The sequence below is a fragment of the Sarcophilus harrisii genome, chromosome 3 (genome assembly GCF_902635505.1).
Source record: "Sarcophilus harrisii chromosome 3, mSarHar1.11, whole genome shotgun sequence".
Lineage (NCBI taxonomy): Eukaryota > Metazoa > Chordata > Mammalia > Dasyuromorphia > Dasyuridae > Sarcophilus > Sarcophilus harrisii.
Window position 1 is genome coordinate 147,088,442 of NC_045428.1, and position 26,987 is coordinate 147,115,428.

Here is a 26,987-nt window from a genome sequence, read left to right on the forward strand (position 1 = left end):
TAAAAGTTAATACATTCTATTTTTGTGTGTATTCATGTTTTCAACTCTAGTGAAATTACAAGGTCCATGAGGAAGATTGTTTTATGTTTCTAGACATATCTGTACTTCAACATGGTACCCTACACACAGCATATGCTTAAAAGTAATTGAACATTCCTTGAAGAATGTTAAAGATTAACTCTATGTACATTAAAGAAAAAGTACATATACTCTAAAAAAGGTAATAACTGAATTGATCAAGAAGATTCTCTCCATAAATAAAAAATAGAAAATACTCACTTGAACTTGCCCAGCCATGAGTCAGCAATAAGAGCTCCAAGAATTGGTGTTAGATAGCATAGAGCAATAAATGTGTGATAGATGGCAGTAGCTACATTATCCTCCCATCGAAGAAAGCGTTGGAAATATAGAACTAGAATTGCTGTATGTGGAGGGGGTAGGAAGAGCAAAAAGGAAATGTTAAAATATCCAAGACAATCATTTGTTGAAGCTAATGAAAGAGTGAGAATTCAAATAGTTACCTCTCATTCCATAGTAGGAAAATCTTTCACAGAATTCATTGATGATAATGAAAAAGATGCTTACAGGATAACCAAAGCAACTCTGAAGAGAAAAGAAAGAAAATATTCTGGTTACACGACTGAAGGGTCTTTCATGGACAGACAGAAATTTATTTCTCATTAGTATACTCAGAGACAGGAAAAGAGATGGCTATATTTAGTTACTTATCCAGAGTTCCAAAGTTATGTAATAATTCAGAGTTTAAAAATTCATAATTCTTTGTCTTGTCATTTCACATGTACTATAAATTGATCTAAGAAAAAATTTTAATCATAGCATTTGTGAATGAAATACTTGATATAAATAACTGGACAGCATAATTTCTTAATAATAAATAGGGAAATAATATTAATTATTTCTTAATAATAAATAGGGAAATCTTTTAAAAAGGAAGTCATTTAAACAATAACTGAAATGATATACTCACCCGTGATTTGGTGATCCCTAGAAAGGCAAGAAAAAAAATCACTTAAGACCAGGAAGTCAAATAAAATATTTCTAAATATTTTACATATTAATCTCATAAATATGAAACTTGAATTCAGATGTATTGGTTAGTGCCTGGGTAATTCAGAGTACTGTAAATACAATGTATATGATCTTTCAGTTATGAAATAATTTTTTCCAGAACATCATAAATAATTGTGTCACTCTCTTACCTTATGCATTTTAGGTTTAGATTTTTGATTTATGTCACTGAGGAGGGCAATTTAGTTAAATTTCGATTTTAAAATCTTTCTAGTCATGAGGGGATTAACAAAAAAAGAAAAATTCAGAACTTAACTATGCTTGCCCCACCTACACACATGCAAATCAAACTGTGAAATATCCTGGTTTCTATTTTTTTCTCTTGAAAAAGAAAGAGCACATTATACCTATTCACAAACAAAACATTGTGTTTACTTGAAAAGGATCAAAGTAACATTCTGAATAGGAAACCACAGATTTACTTAGTGAAGGTACCACTGAATGAGTTCCACATATTTGAAGATTCATACTCTTTACTCCCTAATTCTTTTGTAAATTCATAGAAATAATTATGCTCTGGTTTAGTTGGAATAGTGAGAGGCTCATTGGGAAAGCTACTCATTAGATTATCTGGAAGAAAACTGAACTAGTTTCTCATTTGGAAGAGGGTATTATAAGCTACCAATGGGGGAAAAAAGGGTAATGATCTCCTAGCTACTTTAGAATAAAGTTTAAATGTTTAAAATTAAGTGCTATATGGCTTAATGAATAGAGTTAAACCTGAAATAATAATAAAAAAATAAGCTAAAATCCAGCCTCAAATACTTACTAGCTGTATGACCCTGAGAAGTCACCTGACCTCTGCTTTTCTCATTTCTTAAACTATAAAATGGACATAGATAATAATAGCACTTACCTCAAAAAGTTGTTATGAGGAACAACAAAAAAGATATTCATAAAAAATGCTTAGCTCATAGTAGATACTTGATACATAGTATAGACTATAGAGATGTTTTTCTCTCTCCCCTCCCTTCCGTCTCCTACGAAGACTAGAGAGACTGAGAGCTCTATTTTAATAATCAAAACAAATATATAGAATCTGAACTAGAATGGTTGGTGGGGAGAGAGAGACAGGGAGAGAGGCAGGGAAGAAGGAAGGGAGAAAGGGAGGAAGAGAGGGAGGGGGGAAGAAAAACAAAGGAGAGAAAGGAAGGAAGAAATAAAGAGATAGATACATAAAATGATATAGAGATGATAGAATTGATAGGACTCGGATGATAGAGATGATTGAAATGACGAAATGGAAAATCTAAAACTGAGGCAGTAACACTGGGTAATTAGGAAGATTGTGATCTTTGCTTGATAATAGATTGAGAAGAGTATATTCAGGGAGAGAAAAAACTTGTTTTTAATGTGTTTGATCTGAATTGCTATCAAGGAATAGAGGAGGCTATGTCTAACAGAGGTTGGAGATATGGGACTAAAGTTCATGAGATGTTAAGATTGAAAATATAGCTTGGGGAGTCATCTGCATAGATGTGATATGGAAACAGATAGAATTAATAAATAGTCCAGGATACAATCCTTACATACTTGGGAAATAAGATAAAGAAAACAAAAATTTTTCTCACAAGTTGCTGTGAGGAAGGAACACAGCCAAGAGAGAGGTGTCAGTGAAGTCAAAGGAAGAGAAAATATCCAGAAGGAAGGAACTTTCAGAGTTGAAATCTGAGGAAAAATTGTGGTAGATGAAGAATGAGAAAATACCATTCACTTTCACAATAAAGAGATGAGTGGGGGCAGCTAGATGGCCTAGTGGACAGAGTACCAGCCCTGGAATTAGGAGGATCTGAGTTCTTCTCTGGCTTCAGACACTTAACACTTACAGCTGTATGGCTCTGAGTCACTTAATCCCCAGTGTCTCAAAAAAAAAAAAAAAAAAAAAAAAGGAAAAGAAAAGAAAAGGGATGAGTGGTTGCCTTAAAGGGAGGAGTTTCAATAGAGAGATAGGGTCTTACTACAGTTTTCATACATGATTGGATTTCATTGACATGGGTATCAACCAATCATCATAAATAATACTAAAGAGAGTCAAGCTACTACACAAATCTGAATTCTGCTATGAAAAGAATATTGCATTTGGTTTCTTGAAGTTTTAGATTTAATAGTTATGTTATTTCAGTTAAGGCATTGATAAGATTTGGATAGTTTCTTTATATATAAAATGAGAAAATTGGAATAGTTAATCCTCAAAGCCTCTTCCAATTCTAAAATATAAGAAACTCCAAGTAAAATCTGGGATTGAAAACTTTACTTCTGGAATTGAAGAGAGGCCACACCTATAATATTTCAAGTAGTCACCTTTATAGCTTTCCTGAAACATTCTTTTTATAGGAGAGATCAGAGGTTAAGTTTAAGAAAGCCTCAGGCTATCTATTGCCTATAACTATAGTCAGCATTTCTTATCTTAATATATTATAGGTAAGCAGATTTATCAGGGACAGAAAACTCAAGTGCTAAGATGATGTGTACTTTGATATTTAAGTATTAATGCTTATGAGATTTTAAATTAATGTGCTAGGTCACATGTTTGTTTTCTTTGATACCATGGTTTTTTTTTTCATAATTTGCAAAATGGATCTACTTAAAGTTAACATTATCTATAGGAAGATGATACAAAAATACTGATAGAAAGTATGCTCAGAAAAAAACATCTTGCCTAGACACTTGGCCTATGAGCTAGATCCAGAATTTATAAGTAAGATATCAGGCTGGATTTGTCATCTGGCAAGTTTTGTTCAGTATTTTCAGTGATCCAAAACTATTCATTGCTGTGAAAGCTAATCCTCAGTAGCCCATTTTATCCAATCAATACTCCATAGTGGCAAATCACAAAATATCATATATGTGTGTGTGTGTGTGTGTGTGTGTGTATCCGTGTGTGTGTGTATCCATAATATCAGAACCTAAGGAATCTAAAATGTAAGTATTCCAAAGATGATGAAAAGACATAATAATCATGAGATAGTATCATTTAAGTAATAAGATATCCAAAAAAAGGGGATCTGAGAAATAGAAAACAGAAAACTAAAGGTATGTCTGTATCCTTGAAAATACTATATATTGTATATAGTAACAGCAATACTGTACAGTGACCAACAGTGTATGACCTAGAAATATAATAATCTTATTTATAATACTTTATACCAGGCTATTCATATCCAAATTAAGATTTCCAGAAAGAAAAGCTTTTAGGAAGCTGATTTTTTTTTTTTTTTTTTTGTCGACATATTGAAATGATAGTAGGGTCAGTTTAGATATCTCCTACATAAATTAGTCTGAATGTTCCCCAACATAAAACAAGATGTGATTTAACATAGAGCACTTGAAATAGCATTGTTAAACTACAGTTCTTAGGTTACTTTGACCTGACACAAGGCATAAGGGAAATGTGATATTGTCCTTAGGGTAGAGGAGAATGAACATCAGGTGACATAGAATGGTATTCTCCACAGGCTTTTTGAGATAGGAAGTAGTAACATGAAGACACCATTCCTGGGAATTAGGAGACTGATTTTTAGCACTTGCCTTGGAAATAATAAAATTTTTATCTTTTATGAATGGTCAGGAACAGAAAGCATAGCAATAAGGAGGTAGAACTGAATTTATGAATCAGTCTCAGATTGGAGTTTCTAATCATTTTTATTTTCAACAGAGATCTGAAACAACTTGTTTGTTATATCCATGACCCCTTTGCCATTTTGAAAAATTATCAATAGAAAGCATCAGGGAAATCAGGGCTTCTGCACTCCCTGTTTTTTCAGGATCAGTGGTAGGGTAGTCAATGTCCAATTTGCCTTCAGAATACCTTCTTCCTCTCTTCCCCTCTACTCCTTCCACTGTGAGGAGTCCATCAAAATAAAATGTATTAAAAATCTTTGCATGCCTCTTTTCAAGAACTGTTCATCTCCTCTAATAGGGAGTCAGCAAAATATCCTGAAACTGGTAGGTGATAAATCTCATTAAAAAGGGAATGTATGAGTTTATGATGCAGTTGAATCTTATATTATGACTAAAAGGTCCCAAGAAATCTAGCCCAATCCCAGCATTTTATAGATGAGACAACTAAAGTGCAGGGATTTGATGAATTATCATGAATATATTTATCTGTTTATATGTTGTATTCCTTTAGTACAATGCAAGGTCTTTGAGGGTAGGGATTTTTTGTCTTTATGTGCTCTATGTGCTTTGCACAAATAGACATTTAATGTTTTATACAGCCATAGTATTTTATGCATACCCATCTTGGTATAATGTCAGGTCATATCATATCTTTTTTTTAAAGGTAAGGTTTTTATTTTAAAGTTCTTTTTACTTACTATATTTTTATCTACTACTTTCTACTTCTTTTAAGTTCCTATCTCCTGGTGGGGAAAAAAAAGTGAAGGAATAAGTACAAAAATATTTACTGTAGCTTTTTTTTTTTTTGTATTGATAAGAATTAGAAATTGAGAGGATGCCCATGAATTGGGAAATAGTTGAACGAGACAGGCATAGTATATGATTGTGATGGAATATTGCTGTTAAGTCATTTCGGTCATGTCCAACTCTCCATGACCCTATTTGGGGTTTTCCTAGATCATTTCCAAATCCTTTTACTGATAAGGAACTGAGAAAAAAAAGATTAGGTGACTTGCTTAGCAATACACAGCAAGTTAATTGTTTAAGGCCAGATTCAAGTTTGGAGGGGGAGAGGGAGGGTTCTGACACTAGGACCAGTGCTCTATCCACTATGTCACCTAGCTGTCCCTGTGACAGAATATTTTTGTGCTATAAGAAATGATGAGCAGGCACTTTCAGAAAAACGTGGGAAGACTCACATGAATGGGTATAAAATGAAATGAGCAGAATGAGGAGAATATTGTATATAGTAATAGCAATACTGTACAATGATCAACTGTGAATGACTTAGCTATTCTCAGAAATACAATGATCCAAGACAATTCTGGAGGAATTATCATGAAAAATGGTATCTACCTCCAGAGAAAGAACTGCTGGAGTCTGAAAATGCAGATTGAAGTATACATTTAAAACTTTCTTTAATATTCTTGTTTCTTTTGTTTATATCAAATTGCTTGTTTTCTCAAAAAGGGAAGAGATGAGAAAGGAAGAAAGAGAAATTAGAACTCAAAAATTTTAAAAATTTATATTAACATTTTTGTTTATATGTAATTAAGAAAAATACTTGTAAATATAATTTTCACCAAGAAAAAAAACATCAATAGTGTTAATAAGCCATAAATAGCTAGTTTTAAAGCATATTTTTTTCATTTCCTTGACTACTTTTTTATTTTTCTATTTTATTTTTATTTCATTTCATCTTTGAATATATTAAAGCTTCTTAATTTCAAAACATATGCACAGATAATTTGTCAACATTAACCCTTGCAAAACCTTGCATTCCAATTTTTCTCCCTACCCTCTCCCCTGGATACAAGTAATCCAATATATATTAAACATAGTAAAAATATATATTAAATCCAATATGTGCATACATATTTCTATAAGTAGCTTGACTACTTTTTTAAAAATAAAAAAACAATTATTAACAGTGAAATGAATGTCAGCAATAAGAAAAGGCATGTATAATGCCAAAGTAGATAATTCAGAGTAACTGGCTATCAAAAGAAAAATTTCTCTTGAGGACAGTTTCTAAGTTACAAGAAAAAAGCACTTAGCAATAGTCCAGAACTAGGGTCTTCTGGATAATTGTGTCTTCTGATTATCAGAAGTTAATCTTAACCAAATCATAGATACTGAAAACTAGCTATTGTTCCTCCCTCAAGCAGCATATTTTACTCTAGTGAGGAACAAGAATTTGACCTGTGATTTCATAGATACAAGGAATTCTCAAGTGTAGAAATTCCTACAAAAACAGGTCAGTTAGATGTCACAAAAGAATATGAAATCTGTCAAAGAGATGGAGATAAACATGCTTTAATGGTCTGGGGACTTGCCTGATTTAAACCCTACTGAAAACGTAAGAGCTATAATCAACTATGCTCAAAAAGTTATCAAACTGTGCATACCCTGTTGGTCATTTCTTACTGAACAATAATATTCCATAATATTCATATACCACAACTTATTCAGCCATTCTCCAATTGATGGGCATCTACTCAGTTTCCAGTTTCTGGCCACTACAAAGAGGGCTGCCACAAACATTCGTGCAATACAAGTCCCTTTCCCTTCTTTAAAATCTCTTTGGGACATAAACCCAGTAGTAACACTGCTGGATCAATAGCTGGGGGAGGGGAAGATCAAGGAAGGCATCTTTAGAGAAAATAGCACTAGAGCTATCTTTTTTCCTTTTTTTATATTTTGAACTTGACACCAAATAAATGAGCAATTCTATATATTAGTAGAGCAGTGATTTGTACATAAAAGGTGTAACCGTCTATAATGCAGAGTTTGTCAAACTGAGTCTTAAGATTCTTTTCCAATGCTTTATCACCTTGTCCTCTTCTCAAGTTAAAGAATTATAGGAACACAGATATATTGGAAGAGATCTTAGAGATGATTCAGTCTAACTGCAGAACTGTTAATTTGTCTAAAAGTCATTATTTCTAATATAACACTGCCCTTGAAACACTTCAAATGGCAGCCCTCTAAATATAGTTACTTATCATATGGGGAACAAATTTTCCACTAGAAAATCCCAGTTTCAAGTGTTCAATTGAGATATTCATTATAGGTTTAAGGTCTAAGATTACATAGTCTTCTGCCACATAACTTGAATAATGCTAGCCAAGGATTTAGTCATGATTTCAATAACATTTCTTGTAGATAGCTAAAGGATACATCTTAGACCATGCTTAATCTAGAGAAGAAAGGTAATGCACAAAGTCCTGGGACACATAACTCCCTAGTGAAGCTAGAACCATATTAAAACATAACTGAGAAAAATTAAACAAAATACGTGAAAATATAATAAAACAGATAATATTACATTTTAAAACTAAGTCAATATGTAGCCCCAAATCATCCTCACATATGGATTAGTAGTTCCTACTAATCTCAAATTTCTCAAACTCAGATTTCCATTTGAATATGACACCACTATTCTAGGGAACCTAGCTGTCCAAAACTATTTGAGATCATCCATGTCCTTCCTCCTAGCTCCAGGTTATCTCCCAAAGTTCTCTTCTTGGCTCACTTCTCTTTATATCACATATTGTCAGTAATGACATTATTTCTATGTAGGTGACTCCCATATCTATACATCCAATACTCATATCTGAGTTTCTGTTCTGCCTACTGGACATTTCTATCTGGATATGTCATACTTCTTCATAATTATATCTCCAAACAAAACTCATCTCTTCTCCTAAATTTGCTCTCCAGTTCCCTTCACTTATTTCTGTTGAAGGTATTTGCCTCTTTTTAGGCCTCCCCCCAGGTTCAAAAACCTTAGCTCAGCCTTCCTAATCCATTATGTCCAATGAGTTACCAAAGCTTCTTTACCCTACCTCCACAATATCTCATAACTATCATTTTTCTCTTTGTTCAAAATCACCATCATTTTCTTTTAGTCCATCATTTCTCACCAGAACTACCGCAATAGTCTCCTGCTAGCTCAGTGGGTCTAGAATCAGAATGACCAGAGTTCAAATATGCTCTCAGACTTATCAGCCATGAGATTCTGGACAAATGAGTTAACATGTTTGCTTCAGTTTTCTCAACTATAAAATAAGGATAATAACAACACCTTCTTCCCAAGATTATTGTGAGGATCAAATGAAACATTAGCAAAAGTTTTATCATAGTGTTGGGTACACAGTAGGTGCTTAATGAATGCTTATTTCCTTCCTAATTGGTAATAGGTGCTTAATAAATGATTATTTCCTTCCTAATTGGTCTGTGATTCTAGTCTTTTCCTTCTCCAATCCCTTCTTCACATAGCTACCCAACTGATATTCCTGGAGCACAGTTTGGGCTAGACTGATTGCCTAATCAAGAAATTTCAGTGGTTTTCCATTGCCTCTAAGAAAAAAAAAAAATTTCTCAGTTTGGCCTTCAAAATTTCAAAATCTGACTCCAACCCATTTTTCCGGATATATTTTGAATTGTTCCCATTCCCATTCCAAGTTTCATCCAATTGGCTGATTTGCTGCTCTCCATTAACTGAATGCAATACTCCGAAGGTGGCTTGAGCCCCAGCCACTTATATTTTATAAGCACAGAATTATTCAAGCTGTAAACTTTAGCTTTAAAAGCACGTGAATTAGCTCAGAACACTAAACTATGACCCCCCCAAAAGACTTCAAATAGTTGCTATCAAGGATCTATTTCACAAGAACCATAAAGAGGAAAGACAATACAAACACAACCTAACTGCAGGAGATCACCACTCCTTTAAACTCCTGCCAAACAAGTCTACAATTTGACAGTATTCCTTCATTCCCAGGTGACAGATTAAACCATTTCTAAGACCTATACTTAGAAATGGGAGTTTCATTTTTCTGCCCATTCCCACCCCTTTTCCTTCCTTCCTTTTGTCTAGGCAAGACAAAGGAAGATAATTCCTTTCCATTCCATTCTTTTATCAAGTTACACAAATTTCGGGGGAGGAAAAGGGGAAAAGGGGAAAAGGGAGAAGGGGCAGGGAGAGAAGGGCAAGAACAACATGTCTGGATTGCAAATTTTAAGAAAAATGCTGGCAAATTGGAACCTATCCTGAACTCTGCAAGGTACCAGCTTGTGACAAAAACATGCAACGTTACTAAAAAAGTTGTGAACTAGGAATCTCGAGGAGAAAGGGGCAAGTGCACAACTGTCTCCAAAGTTTTACAAGTCTCCTCTTCAAGAAGGAATAACTGGGACCAACTGATGTTGTTGGTTGGATACTTCAATTGTTGCTGTTTAATTGTTGTTACTTCGATTTGACAAAGGAAGACATTTTTTCAGAGAACTGGCTATCTAGAAAGTGGAGTGCTTCCCAGACAGTGAGCATCGCCTAGTTTTGTATCTGTTCAGACAGCAAAGTTGTATAATTGGCTTCTAGGATGTGGAAAGGGTCCTCAGTTAGGGAAAGGACTTGTAATAGGAATCCTTGGGGGCAAAGAAGGGATGTTGTTTAGTTTCTCCCTCCTTCGGATACACACACGCTCAGCCTATTATTACTACTAATCTGAGCTTTCTTCCTCTCTCCTTTCTTTCGTTCCCACCTTCCCACCTCTAATCAATCACAAAAGGAGTCCAGAAGCCTCCCTTCTGGGCAAAAAAAAAAAAAAAAAAAAAAAAAAAAAGCCAGGAAAAGGCTGCATCCAGTTTTCTCTTCTAAACGCGGAGGTTCCCTACAAGTGGCCAAAAATTCAAGGATGATTATCGTTTGTTTCGTCTTCAAAAATAACCATGACACCAGGGAATCGATGCCGAGTCTTCCAAGGATGCAGACCCATTAGTGGCCTCCCACGAGGCGCCTACCCCGCAATGTAGTCTTCTGATGTTTCAGCATTTGAGGGAAGGGAATTAAGACTGCCTAAATCCCAGTGACCTTTTGGGACTCACTTTTCTCGTTATCTCCCATTCAGAGTGCTCTAGCACAGGTTTTTTCCATACTCAACCCCAACCTCCCTCACTCCATTCCGGATGTGGGGCTGTGAGAACTCCAAGGGGTGCCGCTTCTGGTAGAGAATGTACCCCCAAGTCCGGACTCAGCTCGGACTTGGCCCTCAGCTGAGTCCTCCATTTCAGCTTCATTCGAACGAGGGGATTCCCTGTTACTGAGAGGGAGGGGGGGCGGAGGAAGGTCCTCGCTACTCGGAGTGAGCTCGAAATAGTGGGCTTGCTGCACCTGGGGCTGGGGGGAGGAGTATATTTCGCTCCGTGCTATTCCGAGAGAGCGCATTATTACTGTGGTGGGCTTACTCCTACTCTGTTCCCGACTACTCGGGGGAAATTGGGGTGGGGGGGGAGAGAGAGAGAGAGAGATCGCTGCTACTCAAAGGGAGTCCCGTGCCACTTAGGGGGAATCTCAGTGCTAGGAGGCATGGAGGGAAGCTCCACGGTATTCAGAGGAGGTTTGTAACTTATTCAAATAGAAGTTCAGTTCCGAACCGTGAAGTGTAGAGTGGAAGACTCGGCGCTACTGGGCATTGGGAGGACTCGCTTTGGCGGAGCAGGTGGTACCAGCCTTGCTGCTTCTGGTAGGAGGGTGAACTTGCTGCTATTCTGGGACCCGCTTCCACCCCAACGTCCTACTGCCCCGAACTCTTTAACCTCTGAAACTTTAAGAGCTCCAGGTTTTTGAGCACGTCTTCCTTTGCTCACCCGCTAGGTCCTGAGGTCTTTAGAGAGCTAGAGAAAAGTTCAAGTTTGTCAAAACTTTTGATTCTGACCCGCCAAGTTTCTGTCCCCTTTCACTTACCCATGGTGACAGGTTGGAGTGCCTTCACAGGATTACCAAGACAGAGGAACCCAGAAGACCTTTTGTCTCTGGTTGCTCGTTTTTTTTTTTTTTTTTTTTTTCTTCCTCCTATAAAGGTGCTGCTCCAAGCCCAACCCATCTACCTGGCCAGCTGGATTGTAGGAGGTTGAGGCGGGCCAGGGCTCCACCCTCTTCCAGCTGGGGGAAGGGGAGGGAAGCAGTAAAATTTGATGTTCAATGAAAACTGGAGTATGCCCTAGGTGTTTCCCTAGGGAGCCCAGATTTCCCAATAACAGGTGTGGGGAAAACAGCTATAGCATCTATGGTGCTTTATATTTTTTTTTAAATAATAATACCTTTTTATTTTCAAAATACATACAAAGATAGTTTTCAACATTCACCCTTGCAAAACCTTTTATTCCAAATTTTCCTCCCTTCTTCCTCTCCCCTCCTCTAGACAGCAAGTAATCTAATATAGGTTAAACTCTTCTAAACATATTTCCACATTTATTATGCTGTACAAAGAAAAATAAGATCAAAAAAGGGGGAAAATGAGAAAGAAAAAAAGCAAACAACAACAACAAAAAAGTGAAAATACTATGTTGGGATTCTCATTCAGTCTCCATGGTCCTCTTTCTGGATGCACATGGCTGGTTTCATCAGAAGTCTATTGGAATTGGCCTGAATCACCTCAATAGCAAAATTCATCATAGTTGATCACCACATAATCTTGTTGCTCTGTACAATATTCTCTTGGTTCTACTCACTTCACTTAACATCAGTTCATGTAAGTCTCTCCAAGTCTTTCTGAAATCATCTTGTAGGTCATTTCTTAAAGAACAATAATATTCCATAACATTCATATAACAAAACTTATTCAACTAATGAGCATTCACTCAGTTTCCAGTTCCTTGCCATTCTAAAAAAGGACTGCTATAAACATTTTTGCACATATAGGTCCTTTTCCCTTTTTTATGATTTGTTTGGGATACAGACCCAGTAGAGACACTGCTGAATTAAAAGATGTGCACAGTTTGATAGCTTTTTGGGCATAGTATATGGTGAAGTTTAAAAGAGGGATATTAAGAAACCTGTGGCATAGCCTTGGTAGTTTTGCCTCAAGCCAAGTGGAGAATGAATAAGAACATGAGAGAGGACAGGTTGGGAGACAGAGCTAGTTTTCTCTTGTCTGACCATAAGTGAGTTATCCTTAACACAGGTGGCAAGGAGAATGGAGATGTGTCACATTGGTGAATCTTGTTTTCTGCACCTCCTGCGCCTCCACTTTAGATGCCTTTCTCGCCTACACCAGAAACTCCTTACAGGTTCTGAAGAGCTGACAGGTTACCAAGATTTCCAGCCCTGATTAGGCAATGTGAATCTGGGACAGAAGAGCCTCCTGTCATCTCCTTTTCTCTTCTTCAGGGGTGTGGTGATCATGTGATGTTATGGTTTACATTCTTCTTAAATGGTAGCTGCTGATGTTAGGCAAGGGAATGAGCACTTGAACATAAGTAAAGTATGGGGTCTACAAAATTAATTTTTGGAAAGGAAAAAGAACATTTCATTATTATTATCTTAAATTTAAGCATTAGTCAGAAGTAGAAGAGCAAGTTTGTGATATTTTTATCTTTTTGACCTCCATATAATTAGAAACTCTGCTTTGTTGCTTCCACAAGAAATGGTGTTTTCATCAGATTCAGACAAGAATCAGATTTTTCAACAGAATTGAATGACATTTTTGGGGGGGGAATATATTGTTGCCCTTGAAATAGTCTCATCTATTATTGTTTTAACGGGGGAAAAAAGTTTTCCTAAGTCAGAGTACTGAGAGAACAACAACAACAAAAAAAATGACAGGGAGAGAGAACATAACAGAATTTATGGGATGTTAGATGGTTTTTGAAACTCCTGAATTCCCTAGAGTCTCCTGATATGTTTCTGACTTCCAGCCATGGCCATTTTTCTCTGGCAATGTCAGGGACTATCTTAGCATAGTTGGTACAGTTAGAAAACTTGACTATGACTTACTTTTTCTGCCCTTGAAGCAGAAGAGACACAATTATTTTGTAAACCTTATTCAATTAGTATTTTATCCACAGAATATTAGTCATTTATTAAGTTTCTCTGGGAATGTGTTGGATGCTAGGAAAAAAGGAAAGCCTTCCAATTAAGAAATATTTTTTAATCTCCCAGCTGAAGTCTACCTATTCAAGTACTTAATTAAGTCAATAAATATTTAAATGCTTACTACTAGCCAAATTGGAGTAAAAATAAAGGCAAAATCAGTCCCTAACTTTAAAGGGCTTACAGTCTAACCAGGAGATAACTTTGCAGAAAACTATGTACAAATTATAACTATTAGCAACTTGGAGGTAGAGATAAGGACTACAAGAATTCCAGGCCTGAGGGAGAGTAAGTAAAAATGTGGAGGAACTACAACAATAATTATTTAGTGTTTACTTACAACTCACTGTATGTAAAGATAACAACCCATTCTTAAAAAAAAAAAAAAATCTTCTAGAGCAAAACGCTGACAAATGTCTTTAAACAAAAACATCTTTGTCTTTATCTCATTGCCTCAGTTCTCCTAAAGTAAAATTAAGTTATTGAGCTTTTCCACACAGAAAGATGGAGGAGAAATTTTAAATAAAACCATTTTAGTTTGCTATAGAAATATGAATAGTTTAGTAACTATTAGTAAAATAAAGAATTAATGTAGAAATGAATCCTGCACTTGGCTCTTTTCAACAATTCGGTGATTCAAGGGAATTCTAATAGATTTGTGATGATGAGAGGAATCCACATCCAGAGACAGAGAAAGAGAGAGAGCTATCTATGGAAACTGAATGTGGATCAAAGCATTGTATTTTCATCTTTTTGTTTTGGTTTGGTTTTTTGGTAGTAGTATTTGTTTGCTTGGGGTTTTTTTTTCTTTCTTGTGTTTTTTCTTTCTTCCCCTTTTTGATCTGATTTTTCTTGTGCAGCATGACAAAAATGGAAATGTTTAGAAGAAATGCACATGGTTAGCCCATGGTAGATTGCGGACTATTATTAAAAAAAAAAAAAAAAAACTTCCTTGTTGTCTCTTTATATCAAGTCTCTCCTCTTTTCAATCTATTGCTTGTACAGCCACCAAAGTGATTTTCCTAAAGTGCAGGTCTGATCATAGGATCCCTATCCCTATTGTGTATATTTCAGTTTCTTATTATCTTTTGGATCAGATGTAAACTCTCTTTTTTTTTTTTTTTTGGGCAGATTTAAATGCATTTAAATTAAATCTCTGACATTTCTATATATTATTTCCTACTATGCACACTGAAATCCAGCTATACTATCCTGCCTTCTCTTTCACACATAAAATGGTCCATTTCCCATCTCCATGTCTTTGTTCTGACTGCCTTCCATACCTATAATGGGCTTCTTCCTCTTTCTTTCTCTGAGAATCTCTGGCTTCCTTTAGAATTTCCTTTAAATCAAGTGATACTTTCTACAAGAAGCCTTTTCTGATTCTTCTGGCTTCTAAAACCATTTAGATGCAAAAAACCACCTTGTATTCATATTGCGAATATGCTTACTTTACACAGAGTATATTGCCTTTTTTATTATTATAACTTTTTATTTACAAAATATATGCATAGGTAATTTTTCAGCATTGACAATTACAAAACTTTTTGTTCCAACTTTTCCCCTCTTTCCCCCACCCCTCTCCCCCAGATGGCAGGTTGACCAATATATGTTAAATATGTTAAAGCATAAATTAAATACAATATATGTATACATGTCCAAACAGTTATTTTGCTGTACAAAAAGAATCTGACTCTGAAATATTGTATAATTAGCCTGTGAAGGAAATCAAAAATGCGGGTGGACAAAAATCGAGGGATTGGGAATTCTATGTAGTGATTCATAATCATCTCCCAGAGTTCTTCCTCTAGGTCAGTTCATTACTGCTCTATTGGAACTGATTTGGTTCATCTCATTGTTGAAGATGGCCATGTCCATCAGAATTGATCATCATATAGTATTGTTGTTGAAGTATATAAAGATCTCCTGGTCCTGCTCATTTCACTCAGCATCAGTTCATGTAAGCCTCTCCAGGCCTTTCTGAAATCAATTTCTTTCTTTCTTTTTTTTTTTATTTAATAGCCTTTTATTTACAGGATATATGCATGGGTAACTTTACAGCATTAACACTTGCCAAACCTCTTGTTCCAATTTTTTACCTCTTACCCCCCCCCCTCCCTAGATGGCAGGATGACCAGTAGATGTTAAATATATTAAAATATAAATTAGATACACAATAAGTATACATGACCAAAACGTTATTTTGCTGTACAAAAAGAATCAGACTCTGAAATATTGTACAATTAGCTTGTGAAGGAAATCAAAAATGCAGGTGGGCATAAATATAGGGATTGGGAATTCAATGTAATGGTTTTTAGTCATCTCCCAGAGTTCTTTCTCTGGGCGTAGCTGGTTCAGTTCATTACTGCTCCATTGGAAATGATTTGGTTGATCTCGTTGCTGAGGATGGCCTGGTCCATCAGAACTGGTCATCATATAGTATTGTTGTTGAAGTATATAATGATCTCCTGGTCCTGCTCATTTCACTTAGCATCAGTTCGTGTAAGTCTCTCCAGGCCTTTCTGAAATCATCCTGTTGGTCATTTCTTACAGAACAGTAATATTCCATATTATTCATATACCACAATTTATTCAGCCATTCTCCAACTGATGGACATCCATTCAGTTTCCAGTTTTTAGCCACTACAAAGAGGGCTGCCACAAGCATTCGTGCACATACAGGTCCCTTTCCCTTCTTTATAATCTCTTTGGGATATAATCCCAGTAGTAACACTGCTGGATCAAAGGGTATGCACAGTTTGATAACTTTTTGAGCATAGTTCCAAACTACTCTCCAAAATGGTTGGATTCGTTCACAACTCCACCAACAATGCATCAATGTCCCAGTTTTCCCACATCCCCTCCAACAATCATCATTATTTTTTCCTGTCATCTTAGCCAATCTGACAGGTGTGTAGTGGTATCTTAGAGTTGTCTTAATTTGCATGAAATCAATTTCTTACAGAACAATAATATTCCATAATATTCATATACCACAATTTATTCAGCCATTCTCCAATTGATAGGCATCCACTCAGTTTCCATTTTCTGATCACTATAAAGAGACCTGCTACAAACATTCTTGCGCATACAGGTCCCTTTCCCTTCTTTAAGATCTCTTTGGGATATAAACCCAGTAGTAACACTGATGGATCAAAGGGTATGCACAATATACTAAGCCTTCAAACAGTGTCTGTATGCTATCTATGTCTTCCTCCTAAATCAGAAAGTCTTAAACTTTCTGGTCTCACGATCCCTTTGCACTATTAAAAATTATTGAGAACCCTACTGAGGAACTTTTATTTGTTTGGATTATGTCTATTGCTATTTACTGCATTGAAAATTAAAACATCTTGGAATGATTATAAAACTAATTTTCACTCTGAAAGGGATTGAATGAACTCGAAGTCTTTGTACAACAATTTAAGATTAAATCTTGATAAATACTATGAACAAAACAGAATGAAGGACAAAACCTTGTGGTCGTTCTTCTGGCCATTCTCTTCCAAGATGGTACATAGTCATTAATCACTACTCTTTGTATCTAATCATTTAATTAATTTTGAATCCATCTAATTGTACTATCTTCTAATCCACAAATTTCCATTTCCCCAGAAGCATCTCATGAGATACATTGTCAAATGCCTTGCTGAAGTTAGGAATTCTATGTAGAGGTTCTTTTCCTGCTAGTCTTATAACACTATAAAAAAAGGAAATGAAATTTATATGAAATGGATTAGGACTTCCAAAGACTATCCTGGTAATTGAGATTCTTTTTTCTAGGGACTCACAGAACATTTTCTTCAATCACTTGTTCTATAATTTTGCCAGGAATTACACCTGCAAATTCTTCATATATCCTAAGGTGCGGTTGAATTGGGAGAGGTGATTTGTACTCTTAAAGGCATCTAAGAGTTTATTTATTTTATCTTCACAAATGGGATCCAGTTTCTTTCCAGTCTTCAGTTGTATGATCCCAGCATTCTGGTAGAAATCGGAAAGGTTTTATTGATCTAGTCAAACAGTTCTTGCCTAATTATAAGTTTTGGAGATCTTAATCAATCCAAAAATATTTACTGAGTATCTAAAAGGTACAAATCTCTAATGGAGACTGAAAGGCATATAAAGCAGACTCTTTTCTTCAAGGATGCACAACTTAGCTAGAAAGGGGAGGCAAGATTATCTACAAGAAGTCAGCTAGTGATATTAAAATATATTAAAAAATTAATTAAGGCATTAATATATAAATGTTAATATAAGAATCTGGAGAGGAAAAGATCAGAGTCTTCAGACGTGGTCATATCAGACTAAATAATATGGTTTTTTTATTTGAGTTTTAAAAGATGGATCAGATTTAGGCAAGCAAAAAGTGGATACTCAGGCAAGAGAAAGGATCCCAGCCAAAGTGAAGAGTCAGGAATGCAACAAGATATATTGGGGGACAGACTAGTTGAAGTGTTAGGGTATGTTGAAGAATATAAATTTGGAATTTAAGTTTTTATGAATTTATAGAGCTTTAAATGACATTTAATAGCATAGCAATAATTGCTTTATATTGTTTTAATAATACTTCTCATTTTGTTATATTTTCCTTTTGCACAAGTCAAAAAAGAGAAACAGATTTATTGTTTTAAATTGATCTATAATTTTAATTTTAAAATGTTCTTTCATGTTATTATAATTAAACATAGATTTTCCATGGATAAGAAATAACAGGAAAATATTATATTTATTAAAAAATTTTAGATTATATTTAAATCCATGAATTTATATGTAGACCTTACTTCTAAATATATATATATATGTATATATATATATATATATAAATTTTAAGAATTCCAATTCTACTCTGTTTATCTATGTCCCTTCAACTTCTGCTTTTTTCCTATGCATTTAAAATTTTTAAATTTTTCTTTCAGTTTAAAATTCTCTTCCTGCTTATGTATCTTAAAAATATTTCATTAATACTTTTTTCTTTTTTTTACATCACTATTACAACTTTTTTGTGAAAACTCCTCTTTTCTCTCTCTTTCTTTTTCTTCCTCTTTCCTTCCCTCCTTCTTTTGCTCCCTCCTTCCCTGTCTCCATAAATCTCTCACATGAACAAAAAGCTGCTCCTTTTAGAGCAATAAAAATCTACTTATTACCTGAGTCTAAAAAATGTGTCATCCTGTGCTACTAGTCCATCACTGTTGTCAGGTAGGATACCCTAACCTACAGGTTAAAAGTTCTTTTATAGGGGCAGCTAGATGGCTTAAATAGATAGAGGACTGACCCTAAAGTCAGAAGGAGCTGACTTCAAATCTGGTTTTAGACACTAAGTGTGTGACCCTGGGCAAGGTACTTAACCCCAATTGCCTCTCAATAACAGAACAAATTCTTTTCTAAAAGTCCAGACAACCACGAGTAAGATTATAAATTAAAATAAAAGCTTTTGTAATTATAAATGACTTAGGTTATTTTAAGTCTTCTGCTTATGTCTTTCAAGGTTGTTTTTCTTTTCAATGTAGTAGTGATGGTGATGGTAGTGGCAGTAGTGGGGCTGGGGGGACTATGGGTTGTAGTAGTAGTGGTGGTGATAGTAGTAGAAGTAATAGCCAGCATTCACATAGCACTACTTACTATGATGCCAGGCACTGTGCTAAGTATTTTATAATTGATCTCAAAATAATCCTGGGAGGTAGGTGCTATTATTATCCCCATTTTACTGATCAGGAAACTGAGACAAGAATAAATTAAGTCACTTGCCCAACACTGCAAAGCTAGTAAATTTGAACTCAGGTATTCCTGATTCCTGGTGTAGTGCTTGCCATTATATAACATAACTGGTTTTGCTCATTTTAGGCTGTATCAGTTTATGTAAATCTTCCCACATTTCTCAGAATATGTCCCTTTTATTATTTCTTATAGTACAATAATATTCTATCTTATTTATATTTTGTATTTAATTAAAGTGCTACTATAAATAAGTTTGTACATACTAATACTTTCCCTCAAGCTTTGGTAATTTCTGTGTTAAATGCCTACTAATGGTCATTACTGGATCCAAGAAAAAGCATAGTTAATGCCTTTTTTTTCCCAGTATAGTTCAAAATTTCTTTCCATAATGCCCGAATCATTCACAGGTTTATACTTTAGTTTGCCTATTTTCTCACAACTCCTCCAATAATTTTCCTTTTCCTTTTTGTGTCATCTTTGTCAATCTGAGTGTGGTGAGGTACAACTTTGAATTTATCTTAATTCATTTATTATTATGCTGTTATTATTAGAGATTTGGAACATTCTTTAATATATTTGCTGATAGCCTGCATATTTTTCTTTTGAGAACTGCCTCTTAGTATCCCTTGACCATTTATCTATTGGAAAATGTATCATATCTAATGTATTTGTATCATTTGCCTATACCTTATATATCTAGATTTTATGAGAAACTTGCTGAGAGTTCTTTCAGTAGTTATTTTTCCAATTTGTATAAATTAAAAATTTTTGGTGTGCATTCATCTTAAGAACATTCAGTGACATAATTTAATTTAATTTAGCAGACATGTGTTAAGTACCAATTTATGCAAAGTGCTATTCTAGGCACTTTAAATTTTTTTTTAAATTTTAAATAAAAAAATTATTAAAAAAAAGAGTTCCTACTTTTATTGGCTCTTACCTGTCACTCTATTGGAGGGATAAAACATTCATACCAATAAACAAATACAAAATACATCTAAATAACAGCATATATTTTCATTCCTTCTTGAAGGATTAAGAAAGAAAGGTTTTGTGCATGAAGCAGAACTCAAAGTGTTCTTTGAAGGATTCTTTGAATTGGAGGGGGATACTTGTATTGAAGCATGGGAGCAAGATGTGTAATGCTAACAGTCATACTGTTAGAAGATTTTCAATGGCAGGCTGAAAATTTTGTTTTTGATACTAGAAACAATAAGGAGCCTTTGAAGATGTAAAAATAATTAAGTGACATAGATTTGTATTTTTTGAACATGCATTTATTTTTTATATGAAGCTTTTTATTTTCAAAACATATGCATAGTTTTCAACATTCATCCTTACAAAACCTTGTATTCCAATTTTTCCTCTCCCTCCTTCCCCTCACTCCCTCCCCTAGATGGCAAATAATCCAATATATGTTAAACATGTGCTATTCTTAAAATTTTTCTACATCTATGTTTCCTATATATTTCTATTTCCACATATTTCTATACATATTTCCATATTTATTATGCTGCACAAGAAAAATCAGATCAAAAAGGAAAAATGAGAAAGAAAACAAAATGCAAGCAAACATTAACCAAAAAAAATTTAAATTCTATATTGTGATCCATACTCGGTCTCCACAGTGCTCTCTCTGGATGCAGATGATTCTCTTCATCACAAGACCACTGCAATTGGCTGAATCACCTCATTGCTGAAAAGAGCCACATCCATCAGAATTGATGATCATATAATTTTGCTCTTGCCATGTACAATGTTCTCTTGGTTCTGCTCACTTCACTTAGCATCATGTAAGTTTCTCCAAATCTCTCTGAAACTATCTGTATTTTTTTAAAATAAGAAATTGGAGGATGGACTAGAGATAGAAGAAACAATTCCCACATTCATTAGAATAAAATATTTTGCTTTTATTTTTAATTATCTCTTTGTCAAACTGCTTCCTCTTTATTGTTAACAATAATCTTTTAGAAATTGAAAATAAAACAAGAATTATCTCTAGTGTTTATTTTTTTCTTTCACTTTAAAAGTTTTATTTTTTGTTTGTGGCAGCCCTGTTTGTAGTGGCCAGAAGCTGGAAAATGAATGGATGCCCATCAATTGGAGAATGGTTGAGTAAATTGTGGTATATGAATGTTATGGAATATTATTGTTCTGTAAGAAATGACCAACAGGACGAATACAGAGAGGATTGGCGAGACTTGCATGAACTGATGCTGAGCGAAATGAGCAGAACCAGGAAATCATTATATACCTCAACAGCGATACTGTATGAGGATGTATTCTGATGGAAGTGGATTTCTTCAACAAAGACAAGATCCAACTGAGTTTCAATTGATCAAGGATGGACAGAAGCAGCTACACCCAAAGAAAGAACACTAGGAAATGAATGTAAACTGCTTGCATTTTTGTTCTTCTTCCCAGGTTATTTATACCTTCTAAATCCAATTCTCCTTGAGCAACAGGAAAACTGTTTGGTTCTGCACACATATATTTTATCCAAGATCCACTGCAATCTATTTAACATGTATAGGACTGCTTGCCATCTTTGGGGAGAGGGCGGAGGGAGGGAGGGGAAAAATCGGAACAGAAGTGAGTGCAAGGGATAATGTTGTAAAAAACTACCCTGGCATAGGTTCTGTCAATAAAAAGTTATTTAAAAAAAATAAAATAAAAATGATATTTTTTCAAATTAGAAACTATGTATTTATTAATGAATAGTAATAGAATTATGCTTTTTTTCTATCCTTTATCACTAACCTGAAATGTTGAAAGTTTGATATAAAATTTAAAAAGTTGCTAAGACCTAAATGAATATAATGATGCATTAAAAAATGTAGTAGATTTATTTTTTTTAAATTTGTGAGAAAAAATTATCCAAAAATTTAAGATGACATGAATAATGCTGAATTTCGAGCCATAAAACATGAATTCTAATCTGAGCTCTCCCATTTACTATCTATATGACCTTAGCACAAGTAGTTTCATCTTTGTCTCCTCATCTGTAAAATAAAAGGATAGACTAGATAACTTTCAATGTCCCTTTTAAATTTAAACCTGAGTCTATGAATTGAACTTTATAGATGACATTTTAAAAAATGCTTTTAGGAAAAATAAGAAATGTCAGTTGATTCATTTTCATGATTTTATAAATGCAACTGAAAGACCCCCAAGGGGAAGGTACAGAGAAACACAAAACCAAGATTTCTTTCCTTTTTGAAGGGCATTTCTGGACCTGAAAGTCTATTTGTCCATAGAGAACAAATCATAGATAGTAAGTGAGGAAATCGTGCGAATTGAGTGAACCACACTGACTCATTTCTGTGTCTAGCTCAGTTCTCTTTTTATTCTACTATAGATCTATTCCAATTTCAGTCGTGTGAGAAAAGTTTATTCAATTATGGGAGCTGGAAGAAAATTGTATTTTTGCCATTTGAATTTAGCCCTGTAGGGTTAGGAAGCTGGACCACATCCACCAGTTGCTTAGAGATTCTTAACAAAGGATTTAGGTTATGCTCTCCAGGAACCCAGTTATATCCAAAGACAGATGCAAGTTTTCTCACAATTATATATTTCAAGCACTCTATGTTTCTTATTTAAAAACTGGCTTTATACTGATCAATTAGTTTTTGTTTCCTTGTTCCTTTGAACACTTGAGAGGAGTAGTATACCTCTTTTTCTGATTTCAGTATATTGGCTTTCCTCTTCCCTTCAGGTCTCAAAAATCACCCATCTCCTTCCCAAATGAGATAGCTCTAATCTTTCCTCCAATTACAAATCAGATTATCTAATCTTTCATTCTGGTTTTTTATCTAATTAATAGTTTTCTTTTAATGCATAAAAATTCTCTCTCACACTGTATTCCTGGTCCTGTGTCTCTACTGGGTTTGCATCCTAAAGAGATCATAAAAAAAGAAAAAGGACCCATATTTGCAAAAATGTTTGTGGCAGCCCTTTTTTTAGTGGCAAAAAATTGGAAATTAAGTGAATGTTCATCATTTGGGGAATGGATGAATAAATTATGGTATATGAATGTAATAGAATATTATTGTTCTATAAGAAATGATCAGCAGGATGATTTCAGAAAAGCCTAGAGACTTACATGAACTGATGCTAAGTGAAGTGAATATTGTATATAGGAACAACAAAAATTATGTGATGATCAACTGTGATGGATTTGATTCTTTTCAACACTGAGGTGATTCAGGGCAATTCAAGTAGATTTTTGATGGGGAGAGCCATCCTCATCTAGAGGGGATTGAATATGGATCATAACATAGTATTTTCACCTTTTTTTGCTGTTATGACTATTTACTTGCTTGATTTTTTTCTTTCTCATCCCCCCCCTCCTTTTAATCTGATTTTTCTTGTGCATCATCATAAATGTGGAAATGTTTAAAAGAATTGCACATGTTTAACCTGTATTGGATAAATGTTGCTTAGGGGACTAGGTAGGAGGGGAGGAAGGGAAAAAATTTGGAATATATAAGGTTTTGCAAGGATGAATGTTAAAAACCATCTTTACATGAATTTTGAAAAATAAAAAGCTATTCTCAGAGCAGAAGATTTGGACAGAAGGTACCAGATATACTCAACTTATCGAGGATTGAGAGAAGTTAAATGAACAGATCTGCTCTTCACCCAAATTGCCTTCCTGTACTTGTTCATTAATGGACATTATAACATATTCTAATATGTTATATTATAATGTTTCTAATAAAAAATTCTAATTTTTCTGTTCTTTCTAACTTAAAACTTTGACTTTATTATGAAAAAGTGAAGGGTTAGGTAGAACTAAACATAAATTCTTAAAAATTCACCTCTGCAAAACCTTGTTTTCCAAATATTTCTCCCTCTCGTTCTTCCTCCCCATATAGCAAGCAATCTGATATAGATCAAACATGTGCAATTATAATTCTTCTAAACATATTTCCATATTCATCATGCTATGCAAGAAAAATCAAATCAAAAGGGAAAAAATGAGAAAGAAAAAATCAAACCATTATAATGTTTTCTTAAGTTTATGTCAAAATACAGGTTAAATTATCTGGACTGTAGAAAAAAGAATACATATTTTTTTTTTTTAATGGTTAAGATCATCCATGAACATTCCACCATCTGAAAAGAGTACAAGAAAAAGTCAAACAAGAACAACAAAAAGGTGAAAATACTATGCTTTGATCCACATTCAGTTTCCATAATTCTCTCTCTGGATCCAGCACTTTCCATCACAGATCTGTTCCCAATTACTTTTTAATTTGATTCAATAGTAGTGAGGAGTTTTGTGGGGTTTGTGGCCCATAAATCTTAAAAAAAAAATTTTTTATTCACTTTGAACTTAAATATATCATGACAAAAAAAGAGAAAAGAACATTTCCATTTACATAAAATAAGGTTTCACTATAAAACCATCAATTTCTAGTTTATTTAAAAAGAAAAAAAAAAAAACTTTGTAGTAATTACTACAAATTGTTTCCAAGCTACACTGTTTTTTTTTTTTTTTTTTTTTTTGCTTCCTTCTAAGTATCTTTTTGTTCTCTAAGGTGCCTTGAGTTTGCTAACTTTGTTCTAGATAACTCTCTAACTCCATAAGTCCCTGAGAAAGTAGAATCTGCATTAACAGAGGGTGGTGCCTCACGCAGGAGTTTACTATGGTACCAAAGAAGTCACACACATCCATTCCTGTCCTCATCCTATTAAGTTATAGCTGATTGCTCTTGAATTGGTGGAGTGAGTTCACCTGTCTAAAAAAATCACAGACATTTAATCTAGTAATATGTTAGTCACTGCAAGGAAGATTGAGAGGGAAGACTACAAGCACACGTGAAGTAGCAGAATGTATCAGCTCCTTTATGGTGTATATCTGCAGATACAGTAAAAGAAGACAAATAAAAACTTACAAAGCAAGTATAGCATAAACAGGGTTGTAAATGAGTAACAGTGATATGCAGTATTATTCCTTGTTACAAGGTTCACTTAACACGTTTCCTCTCTGATAGTTACATGGTTAGATTTTCATCATAGAATCTGCCCGGGGTAAGGTAGCTGCCAATAAAATGCCTTTATAAAATCAGGCTGTTCATAAAAATGACTCTCATTCTCTTATATTCACATCACAGAAATCCTTTTGCAATTTTGCCTTCTTGATTTTGAGTCTTTTCAATCATTCCTGGCTTTCTATGACCCCCATTTTGGATTTTCTTAGCAAGGATACTAGAGTGGTTTGCCATTTCCTTTTCCAGCTCATTTTACAGATGAGGAAACTGAGGCAAACAGGGGTTAAGGGACTTGAACAGATTCACTCTGCTTGTGAGTGTCTGAGGCAACATTTGATTTCCAGATCATCCTGACTCTAGGGTTGGGACTTTATCCACTGTACCACCTAGCTGCCTGACTTTTCCTTGTACTCCTTTCAGATAGCTAGAATGTTCATGGACGATCTTAACCATTTTTAAAAAATATATATTTTTTTCTATAGACCAGATATTTTAACCTGTATTTTGATATAAACTTAGAAAACATTATAATGATTCGTTTGTTTCCATTCTGATGCTGATAATAAGCATTTTTCCTGATGAAGAATCTTGAATGGGGAAATCATTTGGGGGAAATGGGAATTGTCTCCATTTCTCCAACAATATTTCTTTGACTGTTATGCATACAACGTTAACAGTCATGCAAATGAATGTGACTACTACCCTAATTTCCACTTTATTATCAAGTGAGAGAGTAATTTTCTTAACAAGAATAAACTAAATATTCATTTAAATTTTTTTTTTTTGGCTGAGGCAATTGGGGTTAAGTGACTTGCCCAAGGTCACACAATTAGGAAGTGTTAAGTGTCCATGGTCACATTTGAATTCAGGTCCTCCTAATTTCAGGGCTGGTACTTTATCCACTACACCAACTAGCTGCCCCAGTATTCATATTTTTAAAGTCTATTTCATATCCCTTCTAGAAAGCCTTGGGGAATTATATACCTTTGTGGTCAGGAGGGAACCTGGAACAGTAGACAGAGCTGCCCTCAGAATAAGGAAATCCTAAATTCAAATACTGACTCTGACACATACTGTGTTTACCCTGGATGAGTTACTCAATCTCTTAGTGTCTGAAACAATCCTCTAATACTACATATAGGGACCCTAAGGGGTATAGTAGAGAAAGTGCCAGGCCTGGAGTGATGAAGTCTCATCTTCCTGAGTACAGATCTGGTTTCAGACATTTTCTTGTAATCTGGGTGAGTCGCTTAATCCTCCTTGCCTTACATGTGTCATCAATGGGCTAGAGAAGGAAATGGCAAACCACTTTAGTATCTTTGCCAAGAAATTCCAAATTTGGGTCACAAAGAGTCAAACACAATGAATGGCTGAACAAAAACACCAACAATAAAGGTGGAAAGATGACAAAAACTTGGGTCCAATTCTACCACATATTTTGGGCATAGATTATATCTGAAACATAAACATTCTTTTTTATTATTATAATAGCTTTTTATTGGCAGAACATATGCATGGGTAATTTTTCAACATTGTCCCTTGCAATCACCTCTGTTCCAACTTTTCTCTTCCCTCCCTCCACCCCCTCCCCTAGATGACAGGCTGTCTCATACATGCTAAACATGTTATTGTATATCTTAAATACAATATATGTGTACACATCCTTACAGTGCTCTTATTATTGCACA

The 26,987-nt window shown here is 34.6% G+C and overlaps 1 protein-coding gene across 2 annotated transcripts in view; it reads right to left on the reverse strand.

Moving 5' to 3' along the window:
* Window positions 1–11,551, reverse strand: part of SLC15A1 (solute carrier family 15 member 1) — a 50,212-nt gene extending 38,661 nt beyond the window's left edge. The window contains exons 1-4 of one of the 2 annotated variants that reach the window (XM_012547249.2): window positions 11,459–11,550; window positions 989–1,005; window positions 522–603; window positions 280–421 (exon numbers count right to left, since the gene is read on the reverse strand). In XM_012547249.2, the coding sequence (XP_012402703.1) occupies window positions 280–421; window positions 522–603; window positions 989–1,005; window positions 11,459–11,462 (245 nt within the window). In that variant the 5' untranslated portion in view covers window positions 11,463–11,550. Of the gene's footprint in view, window positions 1–279; window positions 422–521; window positions 604–988; window positions 1,006–11,458 lie in introns of both variants that reach the window. The other variant, XM_031958587.1, reaches the window with a different exon arrangement.
* Window positions 11,552–26,987: the final 15,436 nt, after the last annotated feature.